At 41.1% G+C, this 25,292-nt stretch overlaps 1 protein-coding gene across 1 annotated transcript in view; it reads left to right on the forward strand.

Annotated features, from left to right (window-relative positions):
* The window catches only part of PIK3C2A (phosphatidylinositol-4-phosphate 3-kinase catalytic subunit type 2 alpha), a 127,733-nt gene that overhangs the window by 30,557 nt on the left and 71,884 nt on the right, over positions 1–25,292 (forward strand). The window contains exon 2 of the mRNA XM_062196424.1: positions 12,203–13,340. Within this exon, the coding sequence (XP_062052408.1) occupies positions 12,270–13,340 (1,071 nt within the window). The 5' untranslated portion in view covers positions 12,203–12,269. The remainder of the gene's footprint in view (positions 1–12,202; positions 13,341–25,292) is intronic.

The following is a 25,292-nucleotide window of genomic DNA, read 5'->3' on the forward strand; positions in this document are numbered from 1 at the left end:
AGCAAAAGATGCTGCAAGTAGTTGGGTCCCTGTCCTCCACATGGGAGATTTGCACTGAGTTCCTTCCCAGCAGCTGTCTAAGCCTACCAATTGTGGGCTTTTGAGGAATGAACCAATGGAAAGAAGTGCTCTGTCTCACATAAATAAATAAATATTTTTTTGTTTGTTTTTAGTTTTTATTTTTTATTTTTTTGACAGGCAGAGTGGACAGTGAGAGAGAGAAACAGAGAGAAAGGTCTTCCTTTTTGCCGTTGGTTCACCCTCCAATGGCCGCCGTGGCCGGCACATCTTGCTGATCTGAAGCCAGGAGCCAGGTGCTTATCCTGGTCTCCCTTGCGGGTGCAGGGCCCAAGGACTTGGGCCATCCTCCACTGCTTTCCCGGGCCATAGCAGAGAGCTGTCCTGGAAGAGGGGCAACCTGGATAGAATCTGGCGCCCCGACCTGGACTGGAACCCGGTGTGCCGGCGCCGCAAGGCGGAGGATTAGCCTGTTAAGCCATGGCGCCGGCAATAAATATTGTTAAAAAACAATAGTCTTCCCTTTGTGACTACACACATAAAAAAGTAGAATGCCTACCATTTGAAAGGCAAAATGACAAAGAGCTGGGAGAGATTGAGATCTTTCATCTGCTGGTTTAGTCCCCAGTTACCTACAATTGCTAGGCCTGTTCTAGGCCAAAACCAAGAGCCAAGAACTCCATCCTGGTCTCTCATATAGATGGCAGGGGCCCAAATACTTGGGCCATCATCTACTGCCTTCCCAGTGCATTAGCAGGAAGCAGAGCAACCGGGATTTGAACCTGCACTCTGATGTATGATGCTGGCCTCTGATTTTGTTTATATATATATATATATATATATATATATATATATATATTATATATTTATATATTTGTTTATATTTATATATATTTGTTTATATATATATATATTTGACAGGCAGAGTTAGACAGTGAGAGAGACAGAGAGAAAGGTCTTCCTTCCGTTGGTTCACTCCCCAAATGGCTGCTACGGCTGGCGCGCTGCGCTGATCCGAAGCCAGGAGCCAGGTACTTCCTCCTGGTCTCCCATGCGGGTGCAAGGGCCAAGGACTTGGGCCATCCTCCACTGCCTTCCCAGACCACAGCAGAGTTGGACTGGAAGAGGGGCAACCGGGACAGAATCTGGTGCCCCAACCGGGACTAGAACCCGGGGTGCTGGCGCCACAGGCGGAGGATTAGCCAAGTGAGCCGTGGTGCCGGCCTAAGTATTTATATATTTAATCTTTTTGTACTTTATCTTATGTGGCCAGATATGAACACTTTTTTCTACAAAATGTTAGTGATTTTTAAATTCTAGAGTATTATAGTAATTGGAAATTATATACTTTAAAAATACAAAGTTGTAAAGTAGGGGTGACGAATGTCTGGCTTGCTGGCTCTTTAAAGCCTGTGAAATCATTTGGTCTGCCCCTGCCAAGGCAACCACAGGGGAACTCGTAATTCAATAAATCTATAGCAGGCTAATTTTTCAGTTGATAATTTTATATGGCCCACAAATGATGTTACAAATATTTAAAAGGCTATTGACAGGTGGCCAGCGCCACGGCTCAATAGGCTAATCCTCCACCTGTGGCGCCGGCATCCCATATGGCACCGGTTCTAGTCCCAGTTGCTTATCTTCCAGTCCAGCTCTCTGCTGTGGCCCGGGAGTGCAGTGGAGGATGGCCCAAGTGCTTGGGCTCTGCACCCGCGTGAGAGACCAGGAGAAGCACCTGGCTCCTGGCTTTGGATCAGCGCGTTGTGCCAGCCACAGCGGCCATTAGGGGGTGAACCAACAGAAAAGGAAGACCTTTCTCTCTGTCTCTCTCTCTCACTGTCCACTCTGCCTGTCAAAAAAAAAAAAAAAAGGGCTATTGACAAGAAAAAGATGCCCTACCCTTGAAAAGGGATAAGACAGGCCTTTAAAAAAAATATTTTCAGCGATTTCTTTTCTTTTTTTTTTTTTTCTTCAGATTTTATTTATTTATTTGAGAGGTAGAGTTACAGAGAGAGAGAGGGAGAGGGAGAGAGAGAGAGAGAAAGGTCTTCCAGCCTTTGGTTCTGTTCCCAAATGGCCGCAATGGCCAGAATTGGGCCAATTCGAAGCCAAGAGCTTCTTCTTGACCTTCTGTGCAGGTGCAGGGTCCCAAGCACTTGGGCCATCTTCTACTGCTTTTACAGGCCATAGAAGAGAGCTGGATCAGAAGAGCATCTTAGGCCTGCGCCGTGGCTTAACAGGCTAATCCTCCACCTTGCGGCGCCGGCACACCAGGTTCTAGTCCCGGTCGGGGCGCCGGATTCTATCCCGGTTGCCCCTGTTCCAGGCCAGCTCTCTGCTATGGCCCGGGAAAGCAGTGGAGGATGGCCCAAGTGCTTGGGCCCTGCACCCGCATGGGAGACCAGGAGAAGCACCTGGCTCCTGGCTTTGGATCAGTGAGATGCGCCGGCTGCAGCGGCCATTGGAGGGTGAACCAATGGCAAAAAGGAAGACCTTTCTCTCTGTCTCTCTCTCTCACTATCTACTCTGCCTATCCCCCCCCCCCCCCAAAAAAAAAAAGAGCATTTTAAGAAGGGCTTATTTAAATGCTGTAGGTTATCTATGGGATATAAAAAGAAAATTTTGTTCTTACTATCCAGAAAGTATTGATACTTGTTTACTGTGTTACTTATTCCTATTCTTTTCCTCATAAACTCTGACCTTGCAATGTCCACTGGCTGTGTTTGGCTGTTAAAGCGTGACTAGTCCTAATTGAGATGTAGTAAGTGTAAAATATAGATCAGATTTCAAAGACTTAGTATTTTTAAAAATCATATTCATATTTTTATATTGAATATTTTGGACACATCAGAGAAAATAAAACACTTTGTTAAAATTAATCTTGTTTCCCTAATGTAGCTGTAGAAAATTTTGAGTTATAGGTAGTGTGCATTCTATTTCTGTTGGACAATGTTGCTCTTTTTTTTTTTTTTTTTTTTTTTTGACAGGCAGAGTGGACAGTGAGAGAGAGAGACAGAGAGAAAGGTCTTCCTTTTTGCCATTGGTTCACCCTCCAATGGCCGCTGCAGCTGGCGCGCTGCTGATCCGATGGCAGGAGCCAGGTGCTTATCCTGGTCTCCCACGGAGTGCAGGGCCCAAGCACTTGGACCATCCTCCACTGCACTCCCGGGCCACAGCAGAGAGCTGGCCTGGAAGAGGGGCAACCGGGACAGAATCCGGCGCCCTGACCCGGACTAGAACCCAGTGTGCCGGCGCCACAAGGCGGAGGATTAGCCTGTTGAGCTGCGGCGCTGGCCGCTTTTTTTTTTTTTTTTTTAAAGATTTATTTATTTATTTGGGAGGCAGAGTTACAGAGAGGCAGAGGCAAAGAGAGAGAGAGGGAGATCTATCCGCTGGTTCACTCCCAGAATGGATGTAATGGCCTGACTAGGCTGATCTGAAACCAGGAGCTTCTTCTGGGTCTCCCATGTGGGTGCAGGGGCCCAAGGACTTGGGCTGTCTTCCACTGCTTTCCCAGGCCGTAGTAGAGAACTGGATCGGAAGTGGAACAGCCGGGTATGGGATTCTGGCACTGCAAGCAGCAGCTTTATCCTCTATGCCACAGCACTGGCCCCCAGTGTTGCTTTTAACTCATTGTGCCTAGTATCCAGACCTCATTCATTTTGTCTTTGGGGTGATTTTTGTGCTTCGTAATCCCAAATTACTTGGAATCTGCTGTCCAGTGACTGGTGTTTTTTTTTTTTTTTTTTTTTCCACCTTCATGAATTAGTACAGAGGAGGCTATTATCTTCTTATCTAGTGAGGTTTTTCTGTCCCCATCCGAAGTAATCTCTCTTCCCTCACCCATGTGATTTTTTTTTTCAGTAAAGGTTGGATTGTTAATAAATGAGCTAGTTCAGCCCTTTTGTTTTAGAAATTGAGCTTCTCTTTGATAAAAGGAATGGCATCTTACATTCTTTAATTATTGATACATTCATTCAGCAATTGTATTGAAAGTCTGAGAGTAGAGAATGAAGAAAATGAGTTCTTACCCTCAGTAAAATAGTACATTTGCCATTCATTTGGTGATTAGAAACTAACTGATCAATTGGTACATGGTATAACTAAATGGCATTATTAACTACCTCGTGATGGATTTAAAGGAAACAAAATATATTAATGTAGAAATAACTGTAAGGAAAACTGTTGATATTTATAATGAGTAAATTATGTCAAGTTAGACATTGTTTCCAGTTAACATAAAAATATATTGTGATAAACTGCCTGGATTTGAATTGTGATTCTACCACTTTCTAGCGGCTCTGTTGGAGTTCATTATAGTAGCTGTTTTACAAAATTTATGAGGATTGAATTCTTTGATACATTGCTGAAATAATGTTTGGCATATATTTTTATATCTGTATATAGATAGTAACATGTAAATATTTGTTATAATTTTATTGAACATTATATATGATTACTGCAGTCTTCATAATTTTTAAAATGCTTTGTATACTAGTCAGTTCCATGGAGGTACCATAATTTTTTATTTGAGGTTCATTTTCATTTTAGAGGAGGAATATACGTATTGGTAAATTCAAATAATTGTTTCTCCATTTTCTTAAGTATCTTGAATTTTTATTAGGAGTGATTGTTTTACTGTTTTCTGAGGTTTTAGATTTAAATTGTAAATGAATGTCTAGCACAGATGAAGCCAAGAGCTTTTAAATTAATTCTTCTGTTCTGGGGGTATGCAAATGGTGTCCAAAAGTTTAACTGAACAGTTTAATTGCCCTCTTTTGAAGAACTTTAAAGTAGTTACAGCCTAGTGTTCTTCACTGAGTTACTTTATGTTGGGAAAATTTTGGCAGAAGATATACAGTTCTCTTTCAAAAACTAGCTAAAGTGTCTTTCCCAGCTTGAATTAGGGAAACATTAGCATTGAAGTTTTCATTTTGAATTAGTATGTAGGAAATTACTTCCTGCTAAATGTCATCTAATGAAGTTTTATTTAAAAACATTAATGGAGCATACCAGTGCAGCAGCTTCAGAAAAATAGCTGCAGCATAGAGTTATTCTTAGACAATCTTAAGTCCTCTTATTACTATGTGAGTGTATATCCATGATAAGCGCTTGGGAAACTAAAATATGATAATCTGGCTGCAAATAGCTCACTCATTGTGCTTGAGTTGAATTTACATTAACATGTACTACTTTAGGTGTTAGTACTATAGGGATAAAGGAAGCATATAAATTGGTGATGTGAAAACCATCACTACATTCACTGTTAAAATATATTTCAAATTGTTAATTTTATGCCTTTGTCAGTAAATGAGAGTCAATATTCATTTGAAATTTTAGAACAAGTGCATTCCCCAGTGAATAAACCTTATTTAAATACTTTTAAGAAAAATTCAGTTCTAGAGCAGGTTAATCTGCCACTTGGGATTCTTGCATCCTACTGAGTTGGAGTCTTGGCTACTCTCTTCCAATCCAGCTGGCTTTGACCTGGCCCAACCCTGGCTGTTGTGGACATTTGGGGAATGAGCCAGCAAATGGAAGATCTATACCTTTCTCTGTCTCTTTCTCTCTCTCTCTCTCTCTGTCTCTGTCTCTGTCTGTCTCTTAATCTACCTTTCAGATAAATACATAAGAAGTAAATCATTTAAAAAAAATCCAGATCCCCCTTTCATACCAATGTTTTATATATTTAATTATGAAATATGGCAATGAGGAGAAAAATAACAAATTGACATTTTGCTTATGGAAGATGGGTTACAGTTATGTATCTTTATCTGTTTGTAAAGTTCTGTTTTGTTTTAATTCATCCAATTTCATGAAAATATTGAGTACATTATGGCATTCAGTTACAGGTAATTACACTTGATTCATTTCTCCTACCATCTGTCCATACTTTTGTGCCATCTGAAATGCCTTCTTCAAGACTGTCCAACAGCTTTCATTCCCTCATGTTAAAACACATATTCAGTAAATTATGGTTCATATTTATTAAACAAGGTGCTTTTAAATAGTGTGAAGAATCTGTCTTCATTTTATGTTAGCTCTGCATTCTCCTGGCTTGGTTTGGCTTTTAGGCAGCATCTCTTCAAGAAGTGACGGAGTTGGCCACAACAGTGCTAGGCTTGTATTCCTTCAAGGAAAAGCTTCCTTTCCAAATCAGTTTATGCAGAAGTCCTGGGGTTAAGTGATGAATCAGGCTTGGAGTAGTACGGAGCAGAAATTGTCCAGTCCTATTTTAACTACATAGGTAGTTAACTACATAGGTTTAACTACATAGGTCACAAGGGAGGTAATCTTCCTGGGAAGCTATAGCTCTGGCTCCAGAAGCAGGGAGGCTAAGTTGGCAAAACTGGCAAGTCTAAAAATTAGAGAGAAACTGTGATGAAAATTTTTGGTTAAGCTAAAAAGGTGAATTCTGATAAGAGCTGCTTAGGAAAAGCTTCAGAGAGGAGGTGGTGTTTTAATTGGGCCCTGAAGAACAAGTAATGTTTTTGCAAGACAGAATGTAAAAGGAAAGGCCTTTCTAGGTCACTTAATTGAGAAGTTTGGCACTGAAAGAAGAAAATTAAAATAGAAGCCACTGAGTCTAAAGGGGAATGTTAAGATTCTGCCCTCCCCCCAACATGGAGAAAACTTAAGTGTTTTTATGCCAGCAGACCAGAAGAAAAGGAGAAATTAACAATACAAATGAAGCAATAAAATATGTTGATGGGGATTCAGTGGGGTTAAGGTTAGAGGTGGCCTTGGAAAATTAAAACTTCTCTGAGGACAAGTGAAGGAAGGTGGTGGTGGTAGAAGTTAAAACAGGGTCGGCGCCGCGGCTCACTAGGCTAATCCTCCGCCTTGCGGCGGCGGCACACCGGGTTCTAGTCCCGGTCGGTGCGCCGATCCTATCCCGGTTGCCCTGCTTCCGGGCCAGCTCTCTGCTGTGGCCAGGGAGTGCAGTGGAGGATGGCCCAAGTCCTTGGGCCCTGCACCCCATGGGAGACCAGGAGAGGCTCCTGGCTCCTGCCATCGGATCAGCGCGGTGCGCCGGCCGCAGCGCGCTACCGCGGCGACCATTGGAGGGTGAACCAACAGCAAAAGGAGGACCTTTCTCTCTGTCTCTCTCTCACTGTCCACTCTGCCTGTCAAAAAAAAAAAAAAAAAAAGAAGAAGTTGAAACAGAAATCTGTTATTAAATAGTTAAGTGGCTTCAGTTCGGTTTTCTAAAATTCAGAAGAAAAGATTTATCAGTTATCTGTTTCTATATAACCATTCCGAAATGATTCAGTGGATTAGTGATTTGGTTTGAACTCATGTGACTGATTTCTTTTGCTGGTCTCATCTTGGGTCACTCATGTGGGCACAGTCGACTGGGGTGTTTATGGTTCACAAACAAGATGGTGGTTCACTGAAGTCTGGTGCTTAGTGCTGCCTCTCAGTGGGGCTTTTCTCCTAGTTCTTTCAGTAAAGGCTCTTAAGAGTCAGTCTTGGAATTCTAAAGTGTCACTTTTTCTGCAAGTCACAAGGCTTGATCTGAACAGGAGCTGGAGAAATAGACTCTCCACCTCTATGGGAAGAGCAACACAGTCATGTTGCCAAGGGGAGTGTGTATTGGAGTGGAAGGAAATTGTGTCAGTTCTATCCCTCCCAACATTTCGTTGTGAAAATTTTCAGTCATGGTAGCCAGGTTGAAAGAATTTAAAATGAATACCCACTTACCTACCATTTAGAATCGACTGTTAACATTTTACTGTACTTGCCTTGTTATATTTTACCCATCATCCTTTATCTGTTCATCAGTTCATCTAATTCTTTTAATGTATTTTGAAATAATTTATAGACATCAGTATTTCCCTGTAAGTATTTTAATATAAAGCTTACATACAATGAAACATGTTAAATGTACATTGTGACTATGTTTTGTAGTCTACATAGAAGGGAAAACTTTGGAATAGCTTTTTGCTGAAATAGGAAAGGTGTAAGGCTGCCACAAAACACACCAAACACTGGAGTAAGGGAAAGAGTTTATTGGGGGAAATCGACAGACTGGAGGGAAGGGGCGAAGAAGGAGAAAGAGTAAGAGAGGGAGAGAATAAGAGAGAGGAGAGAGGGAGTCACATGTTCAGGAACAAGTCCTTTTAAAATTTTTTTTTAGGAGAGTTGGGGGGGGCAGGCAGGGAAGTAGGAGCAGCAAATTCTATTAGGATGGGGGTGGGGCTGACATTGGTGGTTGGGCCATGTGGCCACCTGGCTTCCAGCAATGGCAGCACAGGCTAGAGCCTAGGATGGTGTCAGGGTGTAGATGGCGCCATAGATAAGACTGCATCATTTTACTAACAAGAGGATTGCAAAGTAATCCCCCAAGGACATTTTGAAGACATTCCTTTTTTTTTTTTTCCCCAAAAAATATTTTATTTATTTATTTGACATGTAAAGTAACAGTGAGAGGGAGAGGCAGAGAGGTCTTCCTTGCTTTGGTTCACTCCCCAAATGGCCACAATGGCTGGGAGCTGCACCGATCCGAAGCCAGGAGCTTCTTTCTGGTCTCCCACTGCTTTCCCAGGCCACAGCAGAGAGCTGGACTGGAAGTGGAGCAGCCAGGACTAGAAACAGCGCCAGCTGAAGACATTCCTTTAAAAATATTTTTAAGGCTGGAGCCGCGGCTCACTTGGCTAATCCTCTGCCTGCGGCGCCGGCACCCCAGGTTCTAGTCCTGGTTGGGGTGCCGGATACTAAGAGGGATAACGTATTAAGTTGTTCATCAACAGTCAGGGCAATGGCTGATCAAGTCACTGTTTCTCATAGTGTCCATTTCACTTCAACTGGTTTCCTTTTTGGTGCTCAGTTGTCACTGATCAGGGAGAACATATGATATTTGTCCCTTTGGGAGTGGCTTATTTCACTCAGCATGATGTGTTCCAGATTCCTCCATTTTGTTGCAAATGACCGGATTTCATTGTTTTTTTTTACTGCTGTATAGTATTCTATCAGTACATATCCCATAATTTCTTTATCCAGTCTACTGTTGATGGGCATTTAAGTTGATTCCAGGTCTTAGCTATTGTGAATTGAAGTGCAATAAAGATTAAGGTGCAGACCGCTTTTTTGTTTGCCAATTTAATTTCCTTTGGGTAAATTCCAAAGAATGGGATGGCTGGGTTGAATGGTAGGGTTGTATTCTGGTTTCTGAGGAATCTCCAGACTGACTTCCGTAGTGGCTTTACCAGTTTGCATTCCTACCAACAGTAGGTTAGTGTCCAACAGGGGCTTTCTTAATTTCTAGGTATTCAAATTAGGTGTATCTCAAATCAGGCTAAATTATTAATATACCATTTATGTAATACTAATGCTCAAGGCTAATGCTAAGCACTTTTAGCTATATTATTTCATCTAATCCTTGTAGAATATAGGAAATTGATTTCTTTTAAAAAATATTTATTTATTTTATTTGAAAGGCAGAGTTACAGAGAAGCAGAGAGAGCGAGAGAGAAAGTCTTCCATTCGCTGGTTTACTCCCCAGATGGCCGTAATGGCTGGACCTGCGCCTATCCGAAGCCAGGAGCCAGGAGCTTCTTCCGGGTCTCCTATGTGGGTGCAGGGGCCCAAGGACTTGGGCCATCTTCCACTGCTTTCCCAGGCCACAACAAAGATCTGGATCAGAAGTGGAGCAGCTGGGACTTGAACTGGCGCTCATATGGGATGCTGGCATTGCAGGTGGTGGCCTCACCCACTAAGCCACAATGCCGGCCCTTTCTTTTTCATATAAAAATATGAAACTGGGACCGGTGTCCTATAGCTAGCCAGGCATCCCAAATGGGTGCTGTTTTGTGTCCTGGCTTCTTCTCCTTCTTCTTCTTTTTTTTTTTTAAAGATTTATTTATTTCTTTGAAAGGCAGAGAGTGAAGAGAGAGGGAGGGGAGGAAGGGAGGGAGGGTTAGATATCTTCCATCTGCTGGTTCAATTCCCAGATGGCCTCAACGGACAAAGCTGCACCGATTCAAAGCCAGGAGCCAGGAGCTTCTTCCAGGTCTCCCACACAGGTACAGGGGCCCAAGGACTTGAGCCATCCTCCATGGCTTTCCTAGGCTACAGCAGAGAGCTGGATTGGAAGTGGAGCGGCTGGAACTGGAACCGGTGCCCATATGAGATGCCAGCACTGCCGGCGGCGGCTTCACCCACTACGCCACAGCTCTGGCCCCAGCTCCCTGCTAGTGGCCTGGGAAAAGCAGTGAAAGGTGGTTCAAGTCTTTGGGCCCCTGCCACCCACATAAGAAAATCTGGATGACGTTTCTGGCTCCTGGTTTTAGTCTGGCTCAGCCCTGACCGTTGGCAGCAGCCACTTGGGGAGTGAACCAGCAGATTGGTGATCTCTTCTTTCTTTCACTCTGCCTTTCAAAAAATAAATAAATCTTTAAAAAATTATGGAATTAAGGACAGATGACAAAGTTTTCAATTTCCAAGGTCATACAGTCTTAAACCAAGAGGATATGACTCCAGAATTTACATATTATACTGATTAGAAGCAAGAAGTGTAACTAACCTATAAATTGGTAATTCTGCTTCACAGGGTAATCACTGTCTGAATTAAGTATTTGTCTTAAAAAAAGGAGTATAAATTTTTATAAACTGATCTATGAATGGTCTAAAATTAAACTCTTGGGCATTTGGTACAGTAGTTAAGTTTCCACTTGAGATGCCTCTTCCAATTCCAGCTTCCTGCTAATACACACCCTAGGAAGCAACCAAGTTCAAGTACTTGGGCTTCTGTCACCCAAGGTGGAGACCTGGATTGAGTTTTCTGATCCAGCTTCAGCTGTTGCAGGTATTTGTGGAATGAACCAGTGATGGAAAATCTTTCTCTGTGTCTCTCTGCCTTTCAAACAAAATGAAAATAAATACACTTAAAAATTAAAGATTATTCTAGTATCTTAATGAATAAAAATATTTAAGGATTTTGAAAGGGAGAAATTTTGGTTTTGTAACTTGGTTTAATTGCGGATAGTTAAAATAGAAGTGTCATCAAAACTATGTGATACGCTAGCAACAATTTAACCTTTGAGTGGACTATTACAATTTCTTATGGTCTTAATACATTTGTGTCTAATCTATTACATTATACTTTTAAATATTTCTAGAATATAATAAACTCATCATTTTTTCACTTTTTTTTTTTTTGGCAGAGTGGATAGTGAGAGAGAGAGACAGAGAGAAAGGTCTTCCTTTGCCGTTGGTTCACCCTCCAATGGCCGCTGCGGCCGGCGCATCTCGCTGATCCGAAGCCAGGAGCCAGGTGCTTCTCCTGGTCTCCCATGCGGGTGCAGGGCCCAAGCACTTGGGCCATCCTCCACTGCCTTCCCGGGCCATAGCAGAGAGCTGGCCTGGAACAGGGGCAACCGGGATAGAATCCGGCACCCCAACCGGGACTAGAACCCGGTGTGCCGGCGCTGCAAGGTGGAGGATTAGCCTGTTAAGCCACGGCGCCGGCCCATTTTTTCACGTTTTGATAAAATAATAGTTGCTTATTTTATTGACTAAGCATTGCCTGCTGGTTATTGCTAATTGGCTTCTGAGCAAATTAAGGAACAGGAAAAGATCAAAACCATGTTGACTTGCTATTTGCCTAACAGTTAACCCTATCTGATCTCTTAAAATTGTGACTAGCACTTAAGTTATTTTATGCCAAGAATATCTACCAGAAGCACCACTGGTTAATGGCAGCTATTGTGACAGTGAAAGTTTCTTCATATTCTGTGCCAGCTTTCATGTTAGGTAAGGAAATGGGCGTATAATAATGTATGGGGGCACTTCAAAAGATTCATGGAAAAGGAGAATTAAAAGATAAGTTTATTTTGGCACAAAAAATTTGAAAGCCATGCACAGCTTTTTCATAATATACATTTTTTTTAACTTTTTGAAGACCTCCTCTTGGGTTTCAAAATTTTTTATACCAAACTAATCTTTTAATTCCATTTTCTATGAACTTTTTGAGGTAGGCTCCCCTCTCTAAACAGCTTCCTTACCCCAGTAGTGTATATGATATTAAGTGTTCCTTCACCCAGATTTCACCCATCTATTCATTTTATTTGTTTGGTAGTGTATTTTTTAAGTGACTTCAAATCCAAAATCATATTGGGTAGATGGCAAACGAAATATGTGTGTTTCAGAAATCTAACTGAGTGTTGTTTCTTTTTATGTATAGGTCTTACTATTTTGGAAACTACAAGAAAAAACATAGGATTGGGGAAAGTTTAGTCTTTTTAGCGGACATGGCTCAGATATCCAGCAACAATGGATTTAAGCAATGTTCATCTTCACCTCTGGAACCGATAAGAACAAAAGATGTAGACAAAGAAGAAGCATTACAGATGGAAGCAGAGGCTTTAGCAAAATTGCAGAAGGACAGACAAGTGGCTGATAATCAGAGATGCTTTGAGTTGTCAAGCAGCACCCGGCAAAAAGCACAAGTTTACAACAAACAAGATTACGATCTCATGGTGTTTCCCGAATCAGATTCCCAAAAAAGAGCAGTAGACATTGATGTAGAAAAGCTCACTCAAGCCGAACTTGAGAAACTATTGCTGGATGACAGTTTCGAGACTAAAAAAACACCTGTATTGCCAGTTACTCCTGTTCTGAGCCCTTCATTTTCAGCACAGCTCTATGTTGGACCTACTATTCAAAGAGGACAGTGGCCACCTGGATTATCTGGGCCTTCCACCTACACTTTACCTACTATTTATCCTTCAACTTATGGTAAACAGGCTGCATTCCAGAATGGCTTCAATCCAAGAATGCCTACTTTTCCATCTACAGAACCTATATATTTAAGTCTTCCAGGACAATCTCCCTATTTTTCATATCCTTTGACACCTACCACACCCTTTCATCCACAGGGAAGCTTACCTGTTTATCGGCCAGGGGTCAGTCCTGAAATGGCAAAACTGTTTGACAAAATAGCCAGTACATCAGAATTTTTAAAAAATGGGAAAGCAAGGACTGATTTAGAGATAACAAATTCAAAAGCGACCGTCAGCAATCTACAAGTATCTCCAAAGTCTGAGGGTATCAGTAAATTTGACTGGTTAGACTTGGATCCTTTAAGTAAGCCTAAGGTGGACAATGTGGAAGTATTAGGCCATGAAGAGGAGAAAAATATTCCAAATTTGCTTGCAGAGGATCCTTGGGATGCTGTTCTTCTGGAAGAGAGATCACCAGCAAATTGTCACTTTGAAAGAAAAGTGAATGGAAAATCTCTTTCTGGGGCAACTGTAACAAGAAGCCAGTCCTTAAATATTCGAACAACTCCGCTCACAAAAGTGCAAGGCCAAATTTCTCAGGTATTGTCTTTTCTTACTAACTTCTGAAACTTGGTAGCATAACATAGAGTTCATATTTGTGCATGTAATTTGTTAGGAAAAAGAAATATTTTGTGTTTTGAATTTTGTTTCTTTGCTACCAAGTATGTTCTGGTTCTTAAATTATATGGCAAAGGACTAAATGTTAGTAGGTCAATTTAAAAGTTGTTTGCTGGGTGGACATTTGGCCTAGTGGTTAAGATGCCAGTTGACATACCTGTGTTCCACGTTGGAGTACCTGGGTTCGATACCCAGCCTGGCCCCTGATGCCAGCTTCCTGCTAATGCAGACCCTGGGAGGCAGTGGTGATGGCTCAAGTTGTTGAGTTCCTGCCATCCTTGGGGGGGATCCAGGCTGTTATGTGTATTTGAGCACTGAACACTCTCTCTGTGCTTCTCAAATAAATGAATTTTAAAATTGCTTGGTATTAATATTTAGTAACATTATAAATAAAATCTCTAATCAAGAATCTTGTTGTCACTGAAAGCATTTAAGATATTTTGTCTCTTTGTATCTATTCATTGTGTATGATCCTTTCTTTCTGCTCCTTAACTTTATTTTTTCAAAGCAAGGAACTTTGTTTTTTAGCCCTATTAAAGAAATTCTCAGACATTTTCTTTTTTTTTTTTTTTTTAACCATAAATGAATGACTGATTAAAAAATAGCCCAGAGAGACAGGAGAAAAGTCACTTAAAGGACTGTCTTTAAACATCCATATAGAAAAAGCGAAGAATGTAACAATAGCCTGTATTGTGTAGTTGCTGAGTTTACTAAAGTCTTACTATCTACAAAAAATTAGTCCAGTGATAAGTAGAGCAGATGTCTTCCCTGGGAAGAGGCAGCAGAGCTTAGACTTCCTCTGTAAATAAAATCCATAACTGCAGATTTGTGATTTGTTGTAATGATAATCTGTGGATCCTGCAAATACTTAACCTCATTCTTACCTTTCCATTAATTCTGTCAGCTGGCTAGTTAGATTAGCACCATAGCTCCATTTCTGGCCTTGAGAGTAAACTACATTTAGGGAAGGCAGTTTTGTATGTCTGAGGGTATGAAATTTTAGGAGGAAAAAAAAAAAAGGATATTTTGGATGCCATGATCAGAATCTAGAAAGAGCTTACTGATCCAGCTCTCTGCTATGGCCTGGGAAAGCAGTAGAAGCTGGTCCAAGTCCTTGAGCCCCTGCACCCACATGGGAGACCTGGAAGAAACTCCTGGCTCCTGGCTTTGGATTGGCACAGCTCTGGCTGTTGTGGCCATCTGGGGAGTGAAGCAGTGGATGGAAGATCTTTCTCTCTGTCTCTACCTCTCTCTGTAACTCTGTCTTTCAAATAAACAAAATAAATCTTTGAAAAAAAAAGAAAGAAAGCGCTTACCCAGTACAATGTTTTCTACATATATTTTGACTACAACTCACACTAAGAAATATATATTATTATGTTCTCTTAAACTGTTCAATACTATTTAGGAACTTAGTGAAATAATAATCTCTTAATAGCTTTCAGTTGAATCCACAATGTAATTACACATTTAAAGTTAGAATTATTAGGAAAATCTGTGATATTATTTTAATATTCCATGTCTTCTTGTCAGTAGTGTGATAGTTAAATGATGGTGTTTGGTTTTTACCTCAAAATAACAATCATTATTTTCTAAAGCATTTGAGTGGAAAAGGGGAAACTAAGCCACGAATCATTCAAAAAGACAAAAGGGAATATACCCAGGAATGGAGTTGCTGGGTTGTATGGTAATTATGTGTTTAACCTTCTGAGGATCCACCAGACTGTTTTCCACAGTGGCCATACCATTTTACATTCCCACCAACAGTATGTGAAGTTTCCAGTTTCTCCATACCCTCCTCAATCAACACTTGTTATTGTCCTTCCTTTTTCATTATAGCCATTCTAATAGTTATGAAGTGATATCTTATTGTGGTTTTGATTTGCATTTCCCTGATAAGTGATGTTAATTATTTTTTCATGTGCTTGTTGGCCATTTGTGTATCTTTTTTGGAGAATGTTTGTTTCAGTTCTTGCTTATTTTAAAAATTGGGTTGTTTATTTATAGCTTTATTCATAATAGCCAAGAAGTGAATACAACCTAGATGTCCATCACCTGTTAAACGAGATGTGGTGTATATATACAGTGGAATACTCTGCACTCACAAAAAGAATGAAATGCTCCTTTTATTATCTTGTTTTAAGAATTATTTATTTATTTTAAATTTTAAAATTTCTTTTACTGATAGAAAAATTAATGAGTTTTTATGATGTAGTAGCAAGTAAAGTACCAAAAGCAACACAAAGTTATATTGGAAAATATTAACATTAAACTGAGAAAAGAACTGGCATAACTGGTAGCTCATTTGCTAGCTTTAAAAGTAATTTTATAGTATCAGATTTTAAAGTATGAGACAGTTATTTTTTGAGAATAGAGAAATAAAATATGTGAAAATATCTAATTTCTCTATGCAATTTAAAGATTAATAATCTCTGCCAACAATTGTTAAAGGTTCTAAACAGCTAAGTTTTCTCATAATGTGTTGATAGTTCTTGGATTGTATTAATCATGCAGGGGCCATATGCATGGCACCTTCTATTTGTCAGGCAATCCTGAAGTTGGCCTTGTATCTTCATCAAGTTTTTTTTTAAAAGACATTTATTTATTTATTTATTTTATTTTTAAAATTTTTAATAAAACTTATTTAATAAATATAAATTTCGAAAGTACAAATTTTGGATTATGGTGGTTTTTCCTCCCATAATCACCCCCCCAAACTATCCCACCTCCTACTCTCTCTCCCATCCTATTCTTCATTAAGATTCATTTTTAATTATCTTTATACACAGAAGATCAACTTAGTATATACTAAGTAAAGATTTCAACAGTTTGCACCCACACAGACACACAAAATATAAAGTACTGTTTGAAGACTATTTTTACCGTTAATTCTCATAGTACAACACATTAAGGACAGAGATCCTACATGAGGAGTAAGTACACAGTGACTCCTGTTGTTGATTTAACAATTAACAACACTCTTATTTATGACATCAGTAATAACCTAAGGCTCTTGTCAGGAGCTGCCAAGGCTATGGAAGCCTCTTGAGTCTACAAACTCTGACCTTATTTAGACAAGGCCATGATCAAAGTGGAAGTTCTCTCCTCCCTTCAGAGAAAGGTACCTCCTTCTTTGATGGCCCATTCTTTTCACTGGGATCTCACTCACAGAGATCTTTCATTTAGGTCATTTTTTGCCACAATATCTTGGCTTTCCATGCCTGAGAAGCTCTCATGGGCTTTTTAGCCAGATCCAACTGCCTTAAGGGTTGATTCTGAGGCCAGAGTGCTGTTTAGGGCATTTGCCATTCTATGAGTCTCCTGTGTATCCCACTTCCCATGTTGGATTGTTCTCTCCTTTTTAATTTTATCTATTATTATTAGCAGACACTGGTCTGATTTATGTGATCCTTTTTTTTGTTGTTGTTGTTGACAGGCAGAGTTAGACAGTGAGAGAGAGAGAGAAAGGTCTTCCTTCCGTTGCTTCACTCCCCCAAATGGCCACTATGGCCGGCGTGCTGTGCTGATCTGAAGCCAGGAGCCAGGTGCTTCCTCCTGGTCTCCCATACAGATGCAGGGCCCAAGTATTTGGGCCATCCTCCAGTGTCTTCCCGGGCCACCGCAGAGAGTTGGACTGGAAAAGGAGCAACCAGCACAGAATCTGGCGCCCCGACTGGAACTAGAACCTGGGGTGCTGGTGCCGCAGGCGGAGGATTAGCCTAGTGAGCCGTGGCGCTGGCCATATGTCATCCCTTTGACACTTAATCCTATCTTTATGATCAATTATGAACTTAAGCTGATCACTTTAATTAGTAAGATGGCATTGGTACCTGCCAACTTAATGAGATTTGTAGTCCCATGGCACGTTTCTAGCTTTACCCTTAGGGGTAAGTCTGAGTTAACGTGTGCAGAACTGTACATCTCCTCCCTCTTTTGAATTATTTATTTGAGAGGTAGAGTTATAGACAGAGGGAGAGACAGAGACAAAAGTCTTTCATCCACAGGTTTACTCTCCCAAATAGCTGCAATGGCTGGGGCTGAGCCAATTTGAAGCCAGGAACCAGGAACATCTCTCAGGTCTCCCATGCTGGTGCAGGGGCCCAAGCAGTTGGGCCATCTTCCACTGCTTTCCCAGGGCATAAGCAGAAAGCTGGTCAGAAGTGGAGCAGGGGCCAGTGCTGTGGCGTAGTAGGTTAATCCTCTGCCTGCAGTGCCGGCATCCCATATGGGCACGTGTTCTAGCCCCGGCAGCTCCACTTCCGATCCAGCTTTCTGGTATGGCTTGGGAAAACAGTGGAAGATGGTCTAAGCGCTTGGGCCCCTGAACCAGCATGGGAAAACCAGAAGAAGCTGCTGGCTCCTAGCTTCTTCCTAGAAGAAAGCAGATCAGTGTTTGTTAGGTCTTGATGGTGGGGGAGGGAATGTGGAACTGTTACTTCTTGTGTGTAGGGTTTTTTTTTTTTTTCACATTTTGTTGAAAATATTCTGGAGTAAGGTAGTGGTCACAGTTGCACAACATTGTGAGTATGTTGAAAGCCATTTGAGTTGCACATTTTAAAATAGTGAATTTTATGTCCTGTAAGTTTTGTCTCTCTCTCTTTTTTTTTTAATAAAGAAAACACTGGTCCTCTTAATTCTCAACCACATTTCTGCTAGATTCACATTTGGGTCAATGTTCTAATAGAGAATTCCCTCCCCAACTATAAGTCTCCTGTTTTTTAAATGTTTATTTTATTTATTTGAAAGGCAGAGAGAGAAAAGAAATAGGCAAACAGAGATCTCCATTCCTCAGGTGCCTGCAATAGCCTGTGCTGGTCCAGTCTGCAGCCGGAAGCTAGGAGATCATTCCAGGTATTGCACATGGGTGGCAGGGAGTGGAGTATCTAAGTTATTACCTTCTGCGTTAGCAGGAAACTACAATTGGGAGTGGAGCCAGGACTTGAATCCAGGTACTCTGACATGGGATGTGGGTGTCCCAAGAGGTGTATTAAACCCCTGTGCCAAATGCCTGCCCCATAGGTCTCTTTTTCATAAGTTAAGCATGAGAGAAAGTAATTCTGTATGTGGTGTCATGTAGTCTGGATTTGAGATGTCATCTGTTTATAGTTGTTTGGGAAGGGCAGCCTCCTAGAACCTGGAAGCTAAGGGTAGGAAGGCTGCAGTCTTGCTATCAAAGAAAGGGAAACTGCTGACCATGTAGGGAGCTGAGCTCCCACTCATAGAAACCGAAGCTTCTGATTGTCTAGGCAACCCTTAAATCTCAGCTCTGTGTGTATGTATTATAGCCACAAGGTGTAGATTGTCTTGAATTTGACACAAAAAATTATAACTGGCTTAGTTCATTTCATTGTCTGAATTTTAAATTCTAACGTTAAGTAAAAAAAAATCAGTTGCTAACAATGGAAAACAGATTATCCCAAATGAGCTTAAATTACCACTGCAGATATATTGCAGTTAGCATCTTAAACATACTGAATTTTCTGGGTAGATGAGTTATTTACTGTCCATAAATCCAAGACTAGGACTCAGAACCTAAGAACTTATGTGCTTTTTATCTGTGTTGTGCATGTTCATATTGAGATTTTTTTCTTCTTTTAATGTTTGTTTATCCCTTTTTATCTTCCTGAAAGGGAGAGCAACAAGGTGACAGAGAGAGGGAGAGAGAGAGAGAGAGAGAGAGAGAGAGAGATATCTTCCATCCCTTGGCCCACTCCCCAGATGTCTGCAGCAGCCTGGGCTGGGCCAAGCCAAAACTAGGAGCTTGGGAACTCCATCAGGGTCTTCCACATATGTGGAAGGGGCCCAAGCACTTGAGTCATCATCTACTACCTGCTTAGGATGCATCATCAGAAAGCTGGATCAGAAGGAGAGTAGCTTAGATTCTAATCAGCACTCTGATGGGCTATGGGCATGCCAAGTAGTGGCCTAACCAGCTGTGCCACTATTTAAACAGTCAATGAGACTATTGATGCAGTGAGAGTTCACAAGAATTCAGTGAGGTCAGAGCAGTCCATCCCTATTTTACAGCTGAGGAAACTGCGCTGTAAAGAAGTTAAGGACTTAACTCTTAGTATTTTAGTGTAATAATGCTGTTGCAGTTAGTTGAGTGAACTCATATTTATACTGAAGAATTTATAAATGAAATGTATATCTTGTTTACTTAAAATTAAGTGAGGTTTTGGAGTTTAGGAGGATTTATAGATGAAACAAGATTGGCTGTATTAGTAAAATATTGAAGCTAGACATGGATACATGGGTGTCTATTGTATTATCCTACTTTTGTTTATGTTTGAAATTTTCCACAGTTACAAGTTTGAGGTCAAGGACAGGGCCACAGAACTATTTGTGTAAGAAGCAAAACTCAAAAAAAAAAAAAAAAAAAGCAAAACTCTGGTATTCTGGTATATAAAAGCCTTCCCCTTCTTTTTTTCCTTTTGTTGTTGTTTTTGTTTTTAACTTAAGTGATAGAACATGCTGCTTTGCAAATAATAGTTTCCATGTCATAGGAGATATTCATACGTGGGTCAAAAAGTTAGCTTTCCAAACTTTGTTGTATGTCACAGTGCCTTGCAGTGTTTAGGCCTACTAAACCCTGATTTAAAGGGTGGGGTAGAGGTGTGTGTGTATAATTCCCTAAGTGATTCTGATGCAGCTCATCTGCTGCCCCCGATTCTGACACTTGAGACCTCTTGATGACTACATACCTCAGGAGCCTATGAAGTTGGGAAGGTGACAAAACAAAGTGTAAAAAATGGTGTATCCTGGGAACAGTTTCTTTTTAACTTAAAACTGTAGCTTACTGGGTTGCTAATGCTTTTATTGTAGAAGTCAACTTCCTTTCCCTGCTGCCCATTTTAGTTTAGATTGGTCACTTCTAGTTCAGCATGACTATCTCCACCCTTTCCTTTGGTGGGGGTGGGGTGACACCCTTGTACTTCTCCCTGTGTACCAGTATGATGAGTTTCAAAATAAACTTACCTTTTAATTCCATGTTTTCATGGAGTTTTTGAAATATACTTGTACATCTTTTCTTGCCCACTTTAATACTTGTCACAGTACCAGCTTGACATTTGCCTTAATGCATGTGCCTTCAGAAAGTGGCTTTCAGGAATAATGAGGATAGGTAGTTTCCTAAAGATAGGAAGAATTTACTTAGCAAGATTTGGGTAATCAGGTCACATGGTTATTGCAGAGAACTGCCAGTTGCTCAGATTCTAAGAATTAACTAGGTTGATGAGCAGGATCTCTTTTATCAGGAACATGTTCCTAGATTTTAAAGAATAGATTATAGAGGCTGGCGCTGTGGCATAGTAGGCTAGGCCTCCGCCTGCTGTGCTGGCATCCCATTTAGGCGCCAGTTTGTGTCCTGGCTGCTCCACTTCCAATCCAGCGCCCTGCTTATGGCCTGGGAAAGCAGTGGAAGATGGCCCAACTGCTTGGGCCCCTGCACTCACGTGGGAGACCTGAAAGATGCTCCTGGCTTTGGGTCAGCTCAGTTTTGGCCATTATGGCCATTTGGGGAGTGAACCAGCTGATGGAAGACCTTTCTCTCTGTCTCTCCCCCTCTCTGTCTGCAACTCTACCTCTCAAATAAATAAAATTATAAAAAAAATAGATGATAATAGTAAGCGGATAGGTTATGATAGACATGAATCAAACCCAGGTAAGTAGAAATTACATGACTTGGTCAGCTGATCAGAGATCCACAGCTAGATTACCTCAGTGTAGTACAGCAACAGCTTTACTAATCACATGCTGCCTGAATTGTGGTGGCTTAATCTGCTGACCCAGTCTTAGAGGAGTTTAACTGCAGCCAGCTGAAGAGATATGTGATTATTAATCATTTCATTATAATCTGCTCCATTAGAACCTCATCTAATAAGTAAGTTTGAGAGCCACATTCGAAGAGAACCACCTTTTGAGTATGTCTCTAAAAGACCAGAGTGTTCAGGCTCTAGAAGTTGTATCATTTAAAGAAGTGATGATAAGATTGGAGGTATTTTTGCCTGAAGAAGGGAATATTAGTTGAAGGTAAGTTACTCTGCAACTGAATTTCCCTTTCAGCATAATATTCAAAATTTAGAAGGTTATCATGTAGAAGAAGAAATTGATTTTTTTTTTTTAAGATTTTATGTTTTGGACATAGGTTTTCAAACCTGAGTAGTAGAATATCTGAAAGTCATGGTGTTTGGATGAAATACTGACTTATTAAATTTTCAAGATATTAAATGTATTGAACAGTATTATTTAATGTTATATTAGGTGGCAGTTTGTGCTAGATTTTTTAAAATTTTATTTTTTTTGACAGGCAGAGTGGACAGTGAGAGAAAGAGACAGAGAGAAAGGTCTTTCTTTTTCCATTCGTTCATCCCCCAATGGCCGCTGTGGCCGGCGCACCGCGTTGATCCGAAGCCAGGAGCCAGGTGCTTCCTCCTGGTCTACCATGCGGGTGCAGGGCCCAAGGGCTTAGATCATCTTCCACTTGTGCTAGATTTTTTAAATAAAAGATTTATTTACTTAAGAAGCAGAGTTATAGACAGAGACATAGAGAGGTCTTCCATCCACTGGTTCACTCCCCAAATGGCCAGTCATAAGCCAGCTACCCATTCACTTAGCCATCTTTCACTGCTTTCCTAGGCCATCAGCAGGAAGCTGGATTGGAAATGGAGCAGCCAGGACTCGAACCGGTGCCCAGATGGGATGTTGGCACCTCAGGCAGAGGCTTAACCTACTGTTCCACAGTGCTGGCTCCATAGATTTTGAGACAAGTAGTAGCAGATGCTAGAACTTAAAATATATTTCATAGAAAAGCTTAAAAGCAAATAAATCCTATTTTTTTTTCCTGTGAATTGAGAAACCAGTTTAGCAGCTTAATTTTTTTTTTTTTTGACAGGCAGAGTGGACAGTGAGAGAGAGACAGAGAGAAAGGTCTTCCTTTTGCCGTTGGTTCACCCTCCAATGGCCGCCGCGGTAGGCGCGCTGCGGCCGGCGCACCGCGCTGATCCGATGGCAGGAGCCAGGTGCTTCTCCTGGTCTCCCATGGGGTGCAGGGCCCAAGCACTTGGGCCATCCTCCACTGCACTCCCTGGCCACAGCAGAGAGCTGGCCTGGAAGAGGGGCAACTGGGACAGGATCGGTGCCCCGACTGGGACTAGAACCCAGTGTGCCGGCACCGCAAGGCGGAGGATTAGCCTAGTGAGCCGCGGCACCGGCCGCAGCTTAAGTTTTAAATCCATGTCCCCAGAAACATAACAAGGGGGAAGTCAATTAAAGGAGACAATTTGATGGTTAAATATCCATATAGAAACTTGTGAATAGCGATTTCATAGTGGTTGCTCTCAGTTTGTAAACTTGGTTATTAAAAGCTTTTGATCAGAGGTTTGGTGTGCACCTGTTGTTAATGCTAAGATTTCATCATTTTGTGTGTGTACAAGAAGATAAAATTTGGTTTGACCAAAAGGAGTAAATAAACAAAACACTAGTAATAAGCTGACCTTGGAAGTTTGTGGTACTGTTCATTGGCATGGAACTTAAAATTTTTCACACACCATTCATTCCTATCTATTTACAAATGTTTCCCTGAGGTACATATTTTTGGTTGGGAAATAATATTGCAATGCCTATTCTTTCTAATTACATATTTAAAGGTTCATTTCCTGTAAGAAATTTGTGCTTTGTGGTAAAAACTCAGAAGGGTATTTTTCTTCTCACTCAGCAAGCTTACTTCCTGCTTCCTTCTAGTGTCTTTTGTGTTTTTAATAACAACCTAAATAAATTATTTGTGACTAAAACTAGGGAAAGCCACAGTACTTAAAACTATCTTTTGGTAGTTTAATTTCATATCGGCTTTTAGTTACTAGCTATGAATTTAGCTACTTTGAGCAGATTTCAAAGATTTTAGTAGTGGATCAAAGTATTTTCATAGTGGTTTTCCAACTTCTATAGATATTGCCTCTTTTTTTTTTTTTTTGACAGGCAGAGTGGACAGTGAGAGAGAGAGAGAGACAGAGAGGTCTTCCTTTTTGCCGTTGGTTCACCCTCCATTGGCCATCATGGCCTGCGCGCTGCGGCCATCACATCACGCTGATCCGAAGCCAGGAGCCAGGTGCTTCTCCTGGTCTCCCTTGCGAGTGCAGGACCCAAGGACTTGGGCCATCCTCCACTGCATTCCTGAACCACAGCAGAGAGCTGGCCTGGAAGAGGGGCAACCGGGACAGAATCCGGCGCCCCGACCGGGACTAGAACCCTGTGTGCCGGCGCTGCAAGGCGGAGGATTAGCCTAGTGAGCCGCGGTGCTGGCCCCTACCTCTTTTTTTTAAACTGAGGTCAAGGCCATCTGTTGCGTGAACTTACCCACCTCAGATTTCCCTCCTCCTTTCTGGTTTGGAAGGAAGAGATATTCTTTCCTTTTTCTAAAACTTAACTCTCTCCCATCTTTTCTTGTTTTTGTTATGCCTATTTTCCCCATAGTCATTACTCTTTAAAGAAGAATTTGTATTTATTGCCTTTCTAGTCTCTTACCATCCTCCCCTGCTACCAATAATGTGTAGAAACTAGTTTCTGGTAACACTGGTACTAACAGCCAGTGCATATTTACTGTCTCATTCTTTTTCCTAATTTTGAGAAATTGACTTCTTTTTGAAACAACTTTTCCTTTGTCATAGGTAAATCTCCTTACTACATGTGACCTTTGATTCTTTTTCCTTTGTCTAGCCTTTTAATAATTCTTGCTGGCTTTCTCCTGGTGTGTGTTTTATTTATTTAGTTTTTAAGATTTATTTTTTATTTGAAAGGCAGAGTTACACAGAAATAGAGGGAGAAATAGAAAGATCTTAAATCCGTTGGTTCACTCCCCAAATGGCTGCAACAGACAGAGCTGGGCTGATCCGAAGCCTGGAACCAGGAGCTTCTTATGGGTCTCCCACGTGGGTACAGGGGCCCAAGCACTTGGACCATCTTCCACTGCTTTTCTAGGCACTTTGCCAGGGAGCTGGATCAGAGATGGACTAGCCAGGACTGGAACTAAGCCTGCTAGACTTGGACTAGAGCTACACCATTGGCTCTCCTGTGTCTCTTACATGCCAGCTGCAGATCTTGGAACTTGTCACCTCATAATTATATGTCAATTCCTTTTGATATCTTTAGATCTGACGTATATGTGTATCTGAATCTAGATCTACATAGATACTTGACTATCTGTATATATCTAGAGATTCAGATACGTAGAGAGATCCCAGCTCTTTGACTAATAGTTGTGGCCCCTTATGTATGGAGCTTCACATCAAGATCCTTTTGGCTGATGTGTTGCCTTCTTGGTGATCCTGATTGATGCCGACAGCCATAAGAGAGAGAGAGATTTCCCTGCAGAAAAATTACAGAAATTGGATGATTCCTAAATCTGTGTCTCCAGCTCTGGAAAGAATTTCTGAAACAGAACGTTTTTGGAATGGGATGTTTCCAGATGATCACCTAGACATCTTGATACATTTCCAAACACAATATATTTACTAAAGGATTCGGTATCTTCACCTACAAACTTCTTCCTTTGTTTCATATATTGACTAATAGCATTAGCATTTTTTTCTTATTGATTATCTTGTGGCTGTTTCATTCCTTAAAAAATGTTTGAGAGAGGGGCCAGCGTAAGTATTTTTGTTTGTTTTTTGTCTTTTTTTTTTTTTTTTAAAGATGTATTTATTTATTTGAAAGGCAGAGGCAGAGAGAAAGAGAGACAAGTCTTCCATCTGCTGGTTCACTTCCCAAATGGCTGCAACGGCAGGAGCTGGGCTAATCTGAAGCCACGAGCCAGGAGCTTCTTAGGGGTCTCTCATGCAGGAGCAGGGGCCCAGGGACTTGGACCATCCTCCACTGCTT

This window comes from Lepus europaeus, chromosome 7 (genome assembly GCF_033115175.1).
Source record: "Lepus europaeus isolate LE1 chromosome 7, mLepTim1.pri, whole genome shotgun sequence".
Lineage (NCBI taxonomy): Eukaryota > Metazoa > Chordata > Mammalia > Lagomorpha > Leporidae > Lepus > Lepus europaeus.